Genomic DNA, 16,460 nt, shown 5'->3' on the forward strand with positions numbered 1-16,460 from the left:
CGGTCATCTCAGGCTCGTAGTTTCCAACTTGGCACTTCTAAGCTGTGTCCAGCGTATTTGGAGTCTAAGAAATAAATGCTTCAAAAGGTAGTCATTCCTAAATGGGTAATTAGCAAAAACAAAGCTTTCTCGGGCATTTTCCTTAAGCGCCAACACCTCCTCCCCCTCGTTTTCTAAAAGAGCTCCGTGTGCCTGTGATCGTGTCCTCCCGGGCTGGCCTCGTGGTGGGCGCTGCAGGCACAGACCTGACTGAGAGGTGACTAAATTCCTAGCCTAGCGGGTGGGAGGGGCGCGGCCAGTGGTGCCAGGGTGCCCCAGGCTCAGGTGGGACAACAGGTGGTGATGGTAACGACCGTGGTGGCAGTGATGAAGGGTGGGGAGGGCTCTGAGGTCCTATCAGATCTCAAGCTGGGGCTCCTGGTGGGTGAGGAACGGCGCTGTCCTGGGGCTGCAGTGAGTGTGGAGGGTGGAGGTGACCTCTGCATGCCGGGGTCCCCTCTGGCAATGGGGTAGAGGACCAGCTTTACAGGAGAGGCATCAGAGGGCTCAGGCGGGCAGCTCTGCCCTCTGGGAGACCAGTGCCGTGGTCCAAGCTCATCTGAAGACTTGAGCTCCACCCTTGGTGGCCCACAGTCAGGGGGATGTGAAAACTGGCCAGACTTGGCGGTGGGTTTCAGGGGTGGTGAAGAGAGGAAGGTTAGGTTGAATCCTAGGCTTTGGTGACACAGAGGAAGGGTGCTCTTGGGTTCAGGATGACAAAGGAAGAGCCACTCAGGGGGACTGTGATGGGGTCCATGCTCCATGTATTGAATTTCGATCTCATTCTTTGAGATTCTTAAGACTTCAGGTCTCAATAAAGTGAGTCGTTTGTGGCTTTGTACGTATTCCCAGTAGCCTGTGAGTAATCATGTCACTGTCAGCCAAAACACCTTTGTTTCATTAAGAATTGGTGCTTGACCTGATCCCTGGTCCTTTGAAAGGACTGAGTTTGAGAAGGAATTTAGAAGGACGCTTTCTGTAAAGCAGGGCTCGATGCTTTGACGATTCTGCTTGAAATGCACCCGATCAGCTCGTCAGGACAGCATAGGAGATGAGACAGGATCTGGTCTTGCTGCCATGCGGGCATGAGTGGGAACCCTCGTTGTGTGGGGGGTTCTTGGGGTGCAGCTGGAATAAGCATTTTCAGAGGCCCCCATGGGAGGGTGAGAGGCAGTAGAAGATTTCACTGGTATGGTTACATTCCTCAGGCTCCAGAGCCCCTGCCCCGTAAGCCGGCCCTGGAAGAGGGGCGGCTGGGAGCTCAGCAGAGCCAGAAATGAGGCCAGAGTCCAGAGCTTCCGTTCCGCGTGCAGTCGGTGGAGCTCAGCGCTCGGCAGACTAAAGCCCCTGTGTGGAGTCCCAGGTGGCCGTGGGCCACGCGGGCTCGGGAGCCGCTGCAGCAGGAATCCCAAGAAGGCTCGGCTCCCTGGAGCCAAGAGAGCGGCTCCTTTGTCCAGAAGTTTATATGTTTAGATTTCACAGGTTTGCAGTGGCCACAGCCAGCCTGGCCACTGGCTTGCTCGCAGGTGTGACTGAGGGACAGTAGGGAGGCATTTTCCCACTTCACTCAGACCGTGCTGGGCCTGTGTCCGGTCCCTCCCCCCATCAGTCGGGGGAGCCGCCTCTGAGTGCTAAGTGCAGCTTTCTGGCAGAGCTGTGTAGATGGCATGCCTATATTATTTGGTGTCCCCTTTCACTTCTTTCCTGTTAAATACCCAGGCCACCACAACGCCACCTGTCTCAGCCCCCACTTGCTTTATGAGAGCACCGAGGTAGTCGCTGTCTCCGAATGGAATTATGGGCAGCAGCTCATTTTCATAGTTGTTTGTTTATTTTGCTTAGACAATTCAATATGTTACCTTTCTTTGGTAACCATTTTACCTTCTCATTACTTCTTTACCTGATGTGCTTTCAATAGTACCGTGCTCAGGTAGGTACCCCGTAGCCTGGAGGCATGACCTTCCCGGCCCATCCACATTGCCCTGCTCACTGCTCAATGTGCGTGCGTGTGCGTGCGTGTGCGTGCTGTGTCGCAGGGGTGCTTCCATTCTGGAATTACGGATTCTCAAATGAGGGTTATTATATATTAAACTGAACTGTTACTTGGGCCAAAGGGCACATATGTTGCTGGAACGAAAGCTAGAACCAGGCATGACGTCTCTGTCACGGCGCCCCCTGTGGCTGGGGAAACGGTGGCCTCTGGAAGGGAACCTAATTAGCCCCTGGGCAGCTGGACATGATAGAAATATGATTGTGATGCCTAAAGTGTACATGTGCACAGAAGAATAAAAATAGGTATAATTTAATGTACAAAACACAGCCATTGGTCGGGTTTGTTTCCATTTTATTCTTTTACTGCTTACTAAGTTAAAATGCTGTCTGGGTTCACTGTCAAATACGAAGCAGCAGGGAGCCGGGAAACGTCTCCCTGTGTGAGAGCAGACGCACCCACACTTCACTAGGGTTTGAGGACCCCACGGATCGAATGTCTAATAAGCGTTAGTAATTACTCCACTTTTCAGGGAAGTTATGGACTCTGACACAGCCTGTGCGTGTACCACAGTGAAAAGGGCACGTTTTAGATCACAGCAGGCTTTCAGCCCATCTCAGCTGATCTGCAAGTAAGAATGTGCCTGCTGTGGCTCTGTGGTCCTGTAGCACGGACTGAACGGGGGCCTCTGACTTAATGAAAAAAACGGCCACTGTACTGCAAAACATTTTAAACTTGCTTGTAATGTTTCAAATCAAGTGGAGAGTTTCTGGGCCAAAGACGTGAATTATCCCAGACCTTTGTGCTGGTCACTTTTCCTTCAGAGAGAGTAATTCTTTGTTGTTTCATCTAAGTTGGTTCTGTAACGAAGCAGGGAAAAGAGCCATGAGAAACTAATTGGTGGTTCAATAGCTAGTCAGCATTGCTGGATGCCGGCCGAGCTAGGACAGTCACGCGGGTAGAGGCGTAGGGACACGTATCCGTTCTTCCAGCTTTCCTCCCTGTCTGCATAGCCAGTGTCTTCCTCTCTCCACCCTAATCTTTTTTTGTCTCTTCTTTCCTTCCTTCTCTCCCTATTTTCCCTTCTTGGGGCTTCAGAAAAGAAAAAATAACCCCACCTCCCCTCTGCCCCCCTGTTTCAAAACCAGTTGGGAGGTTGACCCAGGAGTCAGGCCAGGGGTATGTTGGCTGCACCGTGGGTCTACTTCTCAGCCAAATGAGCCCTTCACTTCTCATTCCTGAACTACACGGACACCCACCCAGCTATGGTGTGGCTCTGGGTGTGGCAATCAAGACCTGGTTGCCTCTTTCAAAGTGTGACCATGGTGCAGCCACGTCACCAGGTCTCGTTGAGGCACCTTTGTGTACGTCTGCTTGCTCTCACCCCCTTTGACCTGTGTTTCCAGGGCTGCATTTCCTGGCCAGTTTAACCTGGTGACAGTGTGCCCACCTGATGACAGGAGCAGGCATTCTGTCCTGTACGAATGCCTCCTGCTCCCTTTGTACTGTTCACTTATATAAATCCAGAGCCTTTAAATGTGTGAAGTCATGATCTGGGTCTTTGAATTCCAAAGCCACAGAGAGAGATTATGAATTAGCAAACCAGAGGCCTAGAGAACTCAGTGGGACTGCCCTGCCGTTTCAGGAGGCTGGCCCGACACTGTGTCGCTCCCTTGGCCCACTTTTAACCAAAGTAAGGAGAGTAGAATTTCAGAGAGGAAGCTTGTGTAGCCTGGTACAAAACACATTCAAGCAAATCTTAGGTGTCTTTGTGGTTTAAAGCAGGGGAAAAAAAGTTGTTCAGTCCCTTAAGGGAGACAAGATTGGCTGAGAGTAAAGACCCTTCTCCCTATCATTTACGCCCATCCTCAAATTCAGGGTCAGGCCAAGGTTACTCCCAGTGCTGCACCTGTTTATGAGGTGCACCTTTGAGATCCAACGCACAGCTGTAAACCAGCCACTCCGGGGCCTGCCTCTGCCTGCAGGGGCCAAGACCCCAGGGGGCACCGTGGCATCCCAGCCGCTCTCCAGGGCTGTGCCCCGACCTTCTTCAACAGGGGCCTGGGAAACAAAAAAGAGCGGACCCCACACTGTGTTTAGGCTTCATTTTATTGTAAACACACGGACAGGTGTAGGCGTAAGCACGAGGTTTAGGCAACCAACTCCTCTGACTCACGTCGCCTCTGTAATACTCAGGGTCTGGGTCATAAAGCCTGGGGGGGGAGGCTGCCACATTACCACAAATTTATCTCCCCAGCAACGAGTTCTCAGAGTTAACTGGAGGTGGCTATGTGGATGCCTCATAAAGATGACAGTGTCTGCTTTACAGAATTAGGCACATTTGCAAAATGAAAGCAGTTGCTCGGATAAATATGCTAAGTCGACATTTAGCCTCCGTCCCGCAGCTGGGAGAGCGGGGCCCCTGCTCCTGTGAATACCATGAGCCCGTGTGCTCTTCGTTCCCGTCGGCTTTGGGCTAATGTTTGAATATAGATCTTTAAAAGTTGGACTAATATGCATAAAGTGTAGCTTATTTAAGCTACCTGTCTACTTGTCATTTGAGTATACAACTGATTCGGAAGGAGTGGAACTGCATCTGTGCACATGTCGAGTTTTACCCATCACACTGAGTGTATAATTCAGAACTTTGAAGCTGGGGTCTCACAGGATGTGGAGCATTGATTGTCAAGGCCTGAATCCCATGCGGCAGACGTCCCCGCGGCAGTTCCCCTTGTGCTGGCTGACGCGTCTGGGTCTGGCCGGGGCTTAGAAGTGCTTTCTGTGTGCTTGTGTCGTTGCCACGGCGACCAGCCGACCGCTTCGCTCAGCACAGGGCATGCGAGGGAGCAGTGCTGTCCTCTGACGTGGCCATGGCTGCGCTGGACCCAGGCAGACCCAGACCTGCTTCCTCAGGAAGCCTGCATGTGGCCGTGGTCATGTTTCTGTGGCTCCCAGGGGTCCCAGCAGCCGTGCAGGACAGACGTGGGCAGATGCAGACCCGCCTTGCATTCTGTCCTCGCCACGGGCTGGCTGTTCCCTAATATTTCTAGTTGCAGGGAGATTGGCGTTTGGCACAGATATCAGCAGTCTGTCTTGGAGTCACCTCCTGCATGAATTTCCAGTCCTGGCGGCTAGTGAACAACAGTTGCCAGTTTCAAACCTTCTGGGAAGAGCAGGAATCAGATTAGGAGTATCAGATTCTGACTCCTGGGGCCCCTGGGGCCCCTGCCATTGGGTGGCAGAGCTGGTCCGAGGGTGTGCTCGCGGGGGTGACGCGCGGCCGGGCGGCGCAGAGGCCCGCGTCCTCCGCCGGCGCCGTAGCCTGGCCGCGGCAGGTCCCAGCAGCTAACTGCACGCTCTCTCCGCTCCCCCGGCTCGTCACGCCCTCCTCCCCACCCTGCTCGCCGGGGCACGTGACCATGGCCTCCCGCTCACCTGCCAGCCTCCGGTCCTTCAGTTCCGACAGGTCGCACACCCTGAGCCACGCCTCCTACCTGAGGGACAGCACCATGATCGACGACGCCGTCGTGATCCCCAGCCACCAGGTACGTGACTGCTGCCCTCACTTTGCTATCTGCTGCGGAGCTTTCAGTCATCGCCTGATGCTGGATATGTCCTGAGAGGCCTTTGATCTAAAAGGAAATCAGCTTAGCTCAGTCGACAGGCCAGGACAGAGATTTGAGGGTTTTTCTAAAACATGAAAAAAGTTGCCTAGATTTCTCAGTGAGCAGAGTTTTCCTAAAATAGTCCCCGGCTCGTTTCTGCAGCTGTCCTGTGTTCTCCTGCAGACTCCTCTCCAGAGCCTCTGTTGGAAAGGCGTGAGCTAGTGTGCCTCAGGCTGAGACGAAGGCACGGGCGTTACCTGTGGGAAAGGGGTGGCATTCACTGGGGAGACTTTGCATTAGGTATGATTTGGCCGGTGCTGGCTGGATGTGCTGAACGACACGCTCGCCTCAGACGACACAGGGTGGCTCAGTGTCTGAGGTCACCTCAGCTGGAATGTGAGAAAGCGATGTACTCTGAGTGCCTCGGTCTTACGTTTTTAAATGCTTTTCCAGGCGATACCACCTCTCTGTGGTGCCATTTTTAGAGATGGTTACATTTTGATCCAAGGGAAGGGAAGGGAAGATGTTCGTTGAGCCCAGTGTCCTTTGTGTGCAGGTGTCGGCACTCGCCAAGGAGGCGGAGAGGAGCTCACACCGCCTCAGCTGGGGGCCCGAGAACCTGGACAATGTGGCCCTTTCTTCCAGCCCCATCCACTCAGGGTGAGTTGGGGTGTCGAGTGTCCCGGTCACGGGACAGGCAAGTGTGAAAGCAACAGCTTTGTCGGTGGCTGTCGCTGGTGACTAGCTTACAGGGGATGAACCTTTGTCTAAACTTGTAAATTACGTGGCTTTTCCAACACAGACCAGCCAAAAGGGTTGAGTTCCACATAGAGACTCCGACTGTTGTTTTAACTAGTAGGATTGCGCCCAGCAGCTTGCTTACTAACTAGCAGCTACTGGTGGCCTCCTGAAGGCTGAAATCTTGTCTTTAAGAAGTCTTGAAAGGAGGGGCAGGATTATTTGCATTCTAGAAAGTTCTGTTTACTAAGGTTAACTGACTAGGTAATAAATGCCTTTCCTGACACATTTAAAATGCCTTTCCTGAATGCATTTAAAATGATGTTTCCAGAAGTTCGAGGCACACAGTACACAGAGCAGTTCTCGTGCTGCTGGAAGGAGGGAGACCCGAGTGCCGCCTGTGGGTGCTCTGTCCCCTCTTCAGAGCCAGCAGCTCACTCAACAGCAGGGCTTTGGGTTAATAATTTTAAACACCCCTAAAGATGTTCTGAAGGTGTAAGAATCCGTTACAGGTCCATGAGTTCCATAGAGTTTTACGGTCTCCATGGTTGAATCCCCCTACATCCCAGTAATTTCAGTCATATAGTAATTTTATAATTATATCTAAACTGTTAAAATATTTGCTCACTTAATCACTTTTTAAAGCCCTACCCATATGGTATCTAACTAAATACAGTACTTTGGTATAAATTATCACCACGGACGCCTTACCTAGCAGCCCCAGAGCCACTTTGAACGGTGGGGACTTTCTCGTGTTTGTGCTTCTCGAGTGCTCTCCTCTCAGAGGAGAATTCGCAGACACTCTCACTAAAGATTTTGGACCTCTTAGTCCAACCTTGTACTAAAGATTCATAGAATATAAAATTAGTTCCATAGATATAGAAAATAATCCCAATACTCTTATCCTCGTGAAAAAATGGAAGAATTATTCACGGGAACAAAAACCAAATTAAACCTCACCTAAGTTTATTTACATATTTAAAGTATAAAATTCGATCATTAAACTCTGACCTATAGATTATTCAAGAGGCATAACATTGCATCTGTGCCACACTTCCGAGCAGTGATGAGAAGGAAGAGAGGCCAGACCTGGAGGGGCGAAGGAAGTGGGTCAGAGCCCAGAGCCAGCCGGTGAACCCGCTCAGCCTGCGGAGTGAAGGGCTGCTTCGGGCACAGTGGGATTCACTGTTAATGGCCGAGTGTACAGAAGAGTCAAAGCCTAGAGCATCGGTGGTTAAAGATTAATCACTTATTCAGATAAGGATCTTTAACGTTGTCTCTAATAAACCAAATCTCCTGAGAACTTGAAACCTGATTGCTGACTGAATATGCTCAGCTCTGGCCGGGCATCAGAACCACCCGGGAGCCTTATAATGCGGATGCCCAGGCCCAGACCAGCTACAGCAGCGTCTCTGTTGTTGTGGCCATGGCATCAGCAATTTCTACGGGTGCCAGCAGTCCAGATACACATGTTTTATACAAACTGTTATAGACTGGTCATCATGGAGACCTAAGTAAGTAACCTGTACTGAGTCCCTGACATGTTGCTGAATTCTGCAAAGCACCACACCTGATGCCAGGCATGAAGGGAAATAGATAAGCAGGACCAGCCCACCCTCACAGACATGCACCTGTCTGTCACTGGAAGTTGGGAGACTGTCTATGGAAGAGAGAGGATGTGATGCTGCCTTTAAAGGCAGACACGTCAGACCAGGCCCGGGCCCTGGCTCTCAGAGTTTCTGCTCACTTACCTGAAGTGAATGTTGTATTATGGATCCCATAGGGGAACGTTAAGGATTACGTGCTTCTTAAATAATTAGCATTTTGTCTAGAAAGAATAAGTGCTCAGTAGATTCTAGTCAGTATTTACACAGTCCACACACATCTTCCAGATCCTCCCCAAATTCCACCAGTTAAGCAAAATGTATTCCGAATCATCTCAGTGACACCGCTGAGTGGTTCCAGTTCACAGTGTACTGCTGGTTCACTGTTATTGTTGCCAGGTAACCTAGCATCTAGTAAGGTCTCTGCTATAGTATTTGAACAAGCACACGCCTCACAGGGCCCAGACCATCGGGGATCCCCACTGAACACTAGATTCTGCCAGTCTGGTGTTTGAGAGCAACCACCACGTTAATGTGCACAAATAGCATTCATAATATCATATCATGATAATATCATATCACTTACAGCTTCATTCATTACACACTAGGTTCCTGGGTTGTTTATATATATATTTTTTCAAAGGACTGAAGTTCTTGGGTGAATTCTTAAGCCACTTCAAAGTCTGCCCAAAATGTTAGAAAAAAATGTGTTTGGACAGAGGGGGTAATAAAGTTAGCTTTTTTTGCACGTGCCACTGTTTTGATGTGTAATATTCCAATAGACTCCACAAAGGAATTCAGGTTAATAGAAGACACAGCCATACCAGTGGGCAGCGCTAGTGATCTCCTGCCTCTGCTCTGTGTCCAGTGGCTAATATCCACGGCCACTGGAGAACAGGAATCAGCGGTTGAAGCAATCAGACTACTATAGCCAGGACCTGGCAAAGAAAGGCTGACAGTAACATTTCTGGTCTTGTTCTTTAACGAGCTGTGTTACTGATCCATAATCAAGCCAGCAGGCATTTCTCGCATCCCAGCCATGGTCAAACGACATAATCTTGGGCAAGAACCTGAATTCACAGTTCTTCTCAATTTCAAAAGCTTAGTGAATGAGCAGACGAAAGGCATCATTCCTGGTAATGGCTAGTTTGCATTCATTTTAAATACTCCAAAGGTTTTTATAGTTTTTAATGGTAGCCATGTGTCAACAATTAGATGTCAATTCATCACATTATCGAGATATTATAGCAACTAGAATTCCATTAAAAATCAATATTTTTCATAAAAACATGTCAAAGACAATTTTGCTGTGAATCTAAGACTACGCGAAAAAATAAAGTCTGTTGAAAAACAGCCGAAGGTATTAGCTCCAATCGGAGAAGCTGTTTGAAATTCCAGGAAGCCGAGGTTGCTTCTCATTTGACAACATTAATATTTGAGTATGTGGAGCAGTTAATTTGGCTGTTCATATGTTTCAAACACCCTAATTTTTTTAAAGGTACCTGAAGGTAAATTCTTGTGGATGAAGAAGATGATTTTATAAGTAGCTAAACAACTGTTTTGTTGAAGTTGTCTTTCTGGCCCCTTAAACGTGTCCTTTGTACATCAGACATGAGTGAACCAGAGGCAGAGGAAGGGCCTGGGGCGCGGGTCAGACCTGGCCCGAGCAGGCCAGCGGCCCCGCGGGGCTGTCTTGCAGGAGCGCTCAGGCTTTGTGCGGAGCTTGTTACCTGCCCATAGGTAATCCTGTTACCGACTCTGCCGTCCAGTGTGTGCCACTCTTGGCGTTAAAGCTGGTCTTTAAATTGTGCCTTTTCTGTTCCCATTTCTTTGGCAGTGGACTGAAAGGGCATCACCATTATTTAGAAAGTATTAAAAGTCTGAATGGAAGGCTATGGCAACTATGTCCACCAGTCACAGACTTTGCGACTTTCACTGTAATGCCCTTGACGTCCCGTGGCCTCCCGGACACTCAGACTTGTGCCGCACCCCAGGCCAGCGCTGAGCGGGGAGCAGGGCTGCGGGGTGCCCAGCGGCTCTCGCACTCCAGGGCCCGAACGGGGAGCCACAGAGCCCACGGGCCCCGCCCAGCACTTGCACAGAGCAGTGCCTGAGGCTGCAGGGGTGTTTGAGGGCAGCCACTCTGATTCCCTCTTGACGGTTCACCGCCACTCCTTCTCTGAGCTAAAGTATGTGTTCTGTTGCAGCCGCACCTCTCCATGTCTCGATCGTGACAACAGCAGGTGACTGTGCATCACCCCTCCCTCCGGCCTCCCCCCAGGGTGCTTCAGTGCAGACTCCTCGAGGGACTCAGGGCCGGCTGCCATCTCCAGTGGAGAGAGGCTGTGGTGGAGAGAAAGTGGGCATTTTTCATTTTGTAGGGAATTAGCTGGGATTGTGCCAAAATTAATGCAGACCTCTGGGAAAGCCTGTCTTGGCCGTGGCTCTCCACATCGTAGCTTCTTATGTTAGGAAAGTGCTACATGGAGCTGAAAAACTATTCCCAGCAGTCATGCAAATTGGTCGACCTGCCTTAGAGTGAAGGTTGTGGTCCCAAGCGTCATGTAGCAGGGTTTTGTAAAAACTGCTTTATAGGTGAACCAAAGGCTGGAAGTATATCCAGAGGGCGTTTCCTGGCTGGTTCTGCGTTAAATGCAGGCTTTGGATGGTTTGGAAATCATGCTGCAGGACGAGTCCAGTCAGTGTTCTAAACTATCCGTTACCCTGTGTTACTCCGATGAAGTGACTTTTGACGGTATCATAGCATTTTTGTTATATAGTCGTCCATGACGAGACTACGGATTGTCCACAAATGAGACAATTTCATGTTTCCAATTTTGAAAATTTTATAGCCACCCTTTTAGTTTTTCTGAAACACTGAATATGATGTTTCTGCACGTGAGCATTGTGAGTGATAAGTGATTGGTGATTTTACCAAATTTGAGCCACTTTTTTCAAAGACACTTTCCATGGGCTGGGACGTGGGGAATAGGAGGAATTAAGGGGTCTGTAGAGGAGAAAGCCCATGATGCGTGGTGTTCCCGCCCGCAGTCGGAGCCCCCGGCCGTCCTCTCGCTGTGGGTACGTGGATCACTGAGGCACCCTGACTCTTCTCCCTATTTTCACCCAACGACTAACTGAATGCTGCCATCTCCCCCCGCCCTCCCCCCCCACGGCCAGATGGACTGAAAGTAAACCTAAGCGCTGGTCCCTTTGGGGAGGAGGGTCGGTCCTCAGCAGGCCAGACCCCGGCCCTCTGCCCTCCTCCCTCCTCGGAAGCATGCATCTGTTTAGCTAACCAAGTCCCCTATTTGTGGGCAAGTTGCCTGCAATATAATGGTGGGTTGCTTTTGCTTTTATTCTTTTTAAATTGTGATAACACTGTATCTCACAATTTAGAAAACCTCAATGAGAATTTCTAATTTGCATGATTGCTGAATTTCATCTAAAGTAAGATATGCAATTTAAGCCGAGTGTGTCATGTGGTATTTTTGTCTATAGAGTCTTAAGTCAATGTTTAGTGCAGTGTGCACACATTTTCTGCAAAACTGCTCATTTACTGGGTTAACCACTGAGCAAAAATAATACCTGTTTCCTGGAGTAACAGGAAAGCTGTTTATCTTCCATGTGGGAACTCTTCCAGGGCGTCTAGAGAGGATGTTTCAAGAGGCTCTTAACCCAGCTAACAGCAAACGGCACACGGAGTTAACACAGGAGCCACCGGCTTTGTTTAGTGGACGGGTTTGTTCATTTAACATGTGAGGAGCTGAAACCTAAAGATGGGAAGTGACTGCCCTAGGTCATGGCAGTACCTCAAGGCAGGGGCCGTGTGACAGGGACAGGTCAGTGGTGGATCAGAGAGGGGCCTGGAGGGCAGGTGCCTGCTGCATGGCCCTGTGCTCTGTGACAGGAGTATTTTATGTTTTATTTCAATAGTGAAGTTCAGAAACTAATACAAAACCCATTGTATTAAACTGCTTTAGCAAAGTTCTGGGTTCACCAGGCATTCAGAAAATATTAGTTTCTCCACTTATTTTTTGGGTGTTGTACTATATTTAAAGACACTCAGGCTGTGTACAACCATGCAGCCCCGGGGGGGAAGGTCAGTGCACCAGCGCTCACTGCGTTCCTGCCTCTGGCCATGCGTGACTCGTCCCCACTCGGACCCTGGCTTACAGACGAGGCTGCCCTAGCGCAGGGCGGAGCGTCGGCTGCGCACCAGCCCCTCGGCGCACGCGCAGCTGTGTGTTTTCGCTTCACTGCCTTCCACCTCCAGTTGTGTGCAGACAGTATCTTGTCCCAGGTTTAACCTCTTGAAAATATGGGAAAGTCACACTTATTTAATCAGTTCACCTCACAACTCATACCTTACAACCGCTCCCCTTTTCCTGTCACAAAAAAGTAAACAGTCTCTTCACTTCTGCATGTTGTTGTTGTTTTAAGTTGGTTTTTTTATACTCACCCAAGCATATTTTTTCCATTGCTTTTCAGAGAGAGTGGAAGGGGGGGAGAGAGAGAGAAACGTCGATGTGAGAGAAGCACATTGATTGGTTGCCTCCCATATGCACCCCTGCGGGGCCAGGAATAGAGCCTGCAACCCAGGTACATGCCTTTGCCTGGAATCGAGCCTGAGACCCTCTGTCTGCGGGCCGGCCCTCTAACCACTGAGCCACACCAGCTAGGGCTCTGCGTTTTGGTTTTTGAAATTGTTCTACACAAAACAACTATCCGCTCATTCCACTCCCATCCAGGTAGTGACACCTTTTGATAATGGGACTTTTAAAGATATATGTCTTTATTGATTTCAGAGAGAGGAAGGGAAAGGGAGAGGGAGAGAGAAACATCTGTGATGACAGAGTCATTGATCGGCTGCCTCCTGCGCGCCCCCCACTGGGGATCGAGCCCACAGCCCGGGCATGTGCCCTGATTGGGAATCGAGCCTCGGTCTCCTGGATCCTAGGCCGACGCTCAACCGCTGAGCCACTCTGGCCAGGCGATAATGGGGCCATTTTAATGAAATGCTCAAACGCTTACCCAACCTTCTTTTGTAAACTTTTGGGATAAGTGATTAGTGTCGGCTTTTACGTGAACGCTTTCCCATCAGCCCCCAGATGGAACCTGAGCCTCTGCTTCTCTCATTCCCTCTCCTTTGAAGAAAAGACTGCTTTTAGTTTACAGTTCTACACTCAGCTTTCTTATTAATTGTTCATTCTGCAACCGCATTATTTGAGTCTGATTTTTGCTCGTCTGTGAGCTGAAGCACCTGCGTGTAGTCATTTGCATGAGTTCTGCCTGGATTGGTTGTCCAGGGACGAAAGAATTAAGTTCCCCTCCACATTAGCCGTCTCTCCCGTTATTAGACATAACACGGGCAGCTTCTCATATCTCGCCCTTTCACTGCTGCACTCTTTCACTTATTCAAGTTATCACCTCCACCCAGGGCCAGGATTGGGGAACACAGGGTCCCTGCCACTGTGGCCCTCAGATGGCTCCTTCCCCGTCACCAGGGAAGTGGTTCTGGGCCCGTGAAACCCTCGTGGGGCATCGGGGCAGTTGCCATGGCTTCGCTGCCTGTTTCCTCTGCTCCTAGCAGGGCAGCAGCCTTCAGTAGGAGGGGGACACACGTGGCAGGAAAGGAGCACGGATGGGAGACTGGAGTAAACGAGGGAAGAGTTTCACTAGGAGCAGCCGGTTGCAGAGACAGAAAGTGATCAGACGCACTGAGACACTGTTCCAGCCAAGAAGGTAGCCCTTCATCCACTGGTCAGAGCACCCCAGTGGGGCGCTCCGGGTGACCCCGAGGCACGCATGCAGAGGCGGGAGCCGTCCAAGTGAACAGGTGCAAACGCGCAGCCGGGCGCGAGCGGCACCGCCGAGGGCTGTCGGCAGGTGCAGACAGTGCTGAGGCCTGACGGGGTTAGGCAGCCGGGTCAGGGCGACCCCTCAGGGCCTGGTCCCTGTCTGTCCGCCGGCGGTGAGAGTGACCAAAGGATGAGCAAAGTTTAGAGACGGTCAGAAGGGTCGCAGTGAGCTCTGCAGCAGCGCTGGTTGAAACTTAAGCAGCTTTCTCCAGTATTCGTAAAGTCAGCGTAACTATGGTCAAATCGAATAAAACGGAAAGGAAGCCTTTATGTTTGTAAGTGTTAACTAGTTCTCCCATGCTTTTCAGCAACAGTAAAAAAAAAATTGTTTTTGAGAATTTATACCTAAATTTATGCTTAGTGGTGAGAAAAGCAGCTGACACTTTCTCGCCGTGTTTTGATAAAGACCAGAAACGCCCACATTCGGCCCCGAGCTGGGTCCTTCCCCGGCTGGCCTGCATGCGGGTGGGGCCGTGGGCTCCTCCGGCCCTGTGCTCCAGCAGCCGGGCTCCTGTCGAATCGCATGCTGGACGAGCTGTGTTCCGCTGTGGAGAGGGTGCTCACCCCCCTTCCTCACTTACCTAAAGATAACATGAATGTGCAGCGTTCGTGTCCCACAATTACTTGGACTGAATGCTTTCCTGCGCCTTGGATACAGTCGGCACAGCGCCCGGGGGACCCGCAGGGTCGGCGGAGCCCTGACGCCCCGTAGGCTGCTCTGCTCTCCCTGCTCTGTACGGAAACTGGCAGGTGCAGGGAGAGCTGCGAGCGGCAGCGACGCGGGCGCGGGCGCTGTGCGCCGTCCCTGTGCACGGCTCTGCTGCCTGGCTTCTCCCGGGCGAAGCTGGCCGGGCGTGTGACCGACAGCCACCGCCTGCACCTCGCCTCCCCGGTCACAGACCCTTCTCCTGACAGACCGAGCCGGCTTGCGCTCTGCTCTGCCGCGCACCACGAGCCTGCTAGAAAAGGAGCGAAAGTAACAGATGCCTTTACCTCTCTAAGCTATTAGCTGTGATTTTCCACATTCGCGCTACTGTTGTGTGTGGACAGTCACGACGCCCGGACGCCGCCTTCAGCTGGAGCACAGGGCTTCCCGTGTCGTAACCGACAGGGACTGTCACCTGCTTCCCCGCCACCCGCCTCCGCTCCGGCGTGGGTGTGGTCTTGGTAGGGACCTGGGCATCTTTTTTAGTCATAGATTATATTAAAATGAGCTGGAAAAGATGTAGCTTTGAAAAGTCGAGTGGAATTAACTTATAACCACTGCTCCATCCTGACTTGACTTCACTGTGTGGATTTTTCAAGACACACAGAAGGAAGATCTGTAACAAAAGGAGACGACTCTGTCTTTATATAATTTCAGTCCATTTTCTGTGTCATGTGGATATACTTTTTAATTCACTGTTTATATCTAATGACCATTGTCAACAAAAGCGAGCAGAAATCATCTTAGGTTACAGATAAAAATAATACAAAAATTAAAACAACAGCACAAGAGAACTCACGGCATTGCTTTAAAGAAAAATAACTTTCAAGGACAATTTTCCCCACCATGCATATAAATAACAGACGTTTTGAGAACAAAGCATTATGGACAGAGATGAACGTGGCAGGACTTGTGTACCTGCCCCGGTCTTGCAGACACGTCTAATCTCCACTCTGCCTTCCAGCTTCCTGGTCAGTTTCATGGTGGACGCCCGCGGGGGCGCCATGCGGGGCTGCAGACACCACGGGCTCAGGATCATCATCCCACCCCGGAAGTGCACGGCCCCCACGCGGGTCACCTGCCGCCTGGTGAAACGCCACCGCCTGGCGACCATGCCCCCGATGGTGGAAGGAGAAGGCCTGGCCAGCCGCCTGATCGAAGTCGGACCCTCTGGCGCTCAATTCCTTGGGTAAGGGTCTCTGATAAGCCTCCACTCAGTCACCGGCGAGCTCGCGTCGCCTGACGCCACTAGGAGGGAGTGCGGAAAGGTAAGTCCAACGGCTGGACGACTCTGCCCTAAACATTGGAAGTAGCGCCGGCTGCTGGACTCCCCTTCCACGCCTCTGCTTTGAAGGCATAAGGAGCCGGGCAGCGGGCTGAGCTTCGTCTCTTTCTGGGTGGGCAGCAGCTGCTGGGCTCCAGGGTGACTAACTGCTTCAGCCCAGTGTGGGCATGACTTTCCTCTGAGACTTACGTGGCAGAGTCATGAGAAAAGCTACTCCTCTGTTCCAAACACGAACGTAGCCTCCAGCGTTAGCGACGGGCCCACCGTCGCCTGGGAAGGAGAGTTGCCTTAGGCAGCCAAACATTCAGTCTGTGCCGTTTGTCTTCTCTGTTATCAAAACTGCTATCTTGAGTCTTAAAATGACACTGGCAGCCTATTTGATCGTGGTTTTCATTAAGACGACAAAATCCAGGCTCACGGCCACCTGGGCAATTTTGGGCAGAAATGAGCATTTCTTCTTTCTTCCGTTTGCTTGAATGGCTGCTGCTGCATCAGTAGTATTTCAACATGCAAAGAAATACGTAGCCCCCGCTGAAAACTGACAAAAGGATGAAGTTTTGCAGGGGGACGGGTTTCAAAATAATTTGAAATCAATCGTATTTAAGTCTTGCCAGAGCAAGTCTTTGTGCTCA

General features: G+C 50.8%; 1 protein-coding gene across 1 annotated transcript in view; it reads left to right on the plus strand.

Annotated features, from left to right (window-relative positions):
• ANK2 (ankyrin 2) overlaps positions 1-16,460 on the plus strand; it is a 325,210-nt gene that overhangs the window by 266,577 nt on the left and 42,173 nt on the right. The window contains exons 27-30 of the mRNA XM_087816209.1: positions 5,472-5,574; positions 6,191-6,294; positions 10,184-10,219; positions 15,508-15,732. Coding sequence (XP_087672335.1) covers positions 5,472-5,574; positions 6,191-6,294; positions 10,184-10,219; positions 15,508-15,732 — 468 coding nt within the window. The remainder of the gene's footprint in view (positions 1-5,471; positions 5,575-6,190; positions 6,295-10,183; positions 10,220-15,507; positions 15,733-16,460) is intronic.

This window comes from Miniopterus natalensis, chromosome 4 (genome assembly GCF_054644295.1).
Source record: "Miniopterus natalensis isolate mMinNat1 chromosome 4, mMinNat1.hap1, whole genome shotgun sequence".
Taxonomy (NCBI): Eukaryota; Metazoa; Chordata; class Mammalia; order Chiroptera; family Miniopteridae; genus Miniopterus; species Miniopterus natalensis.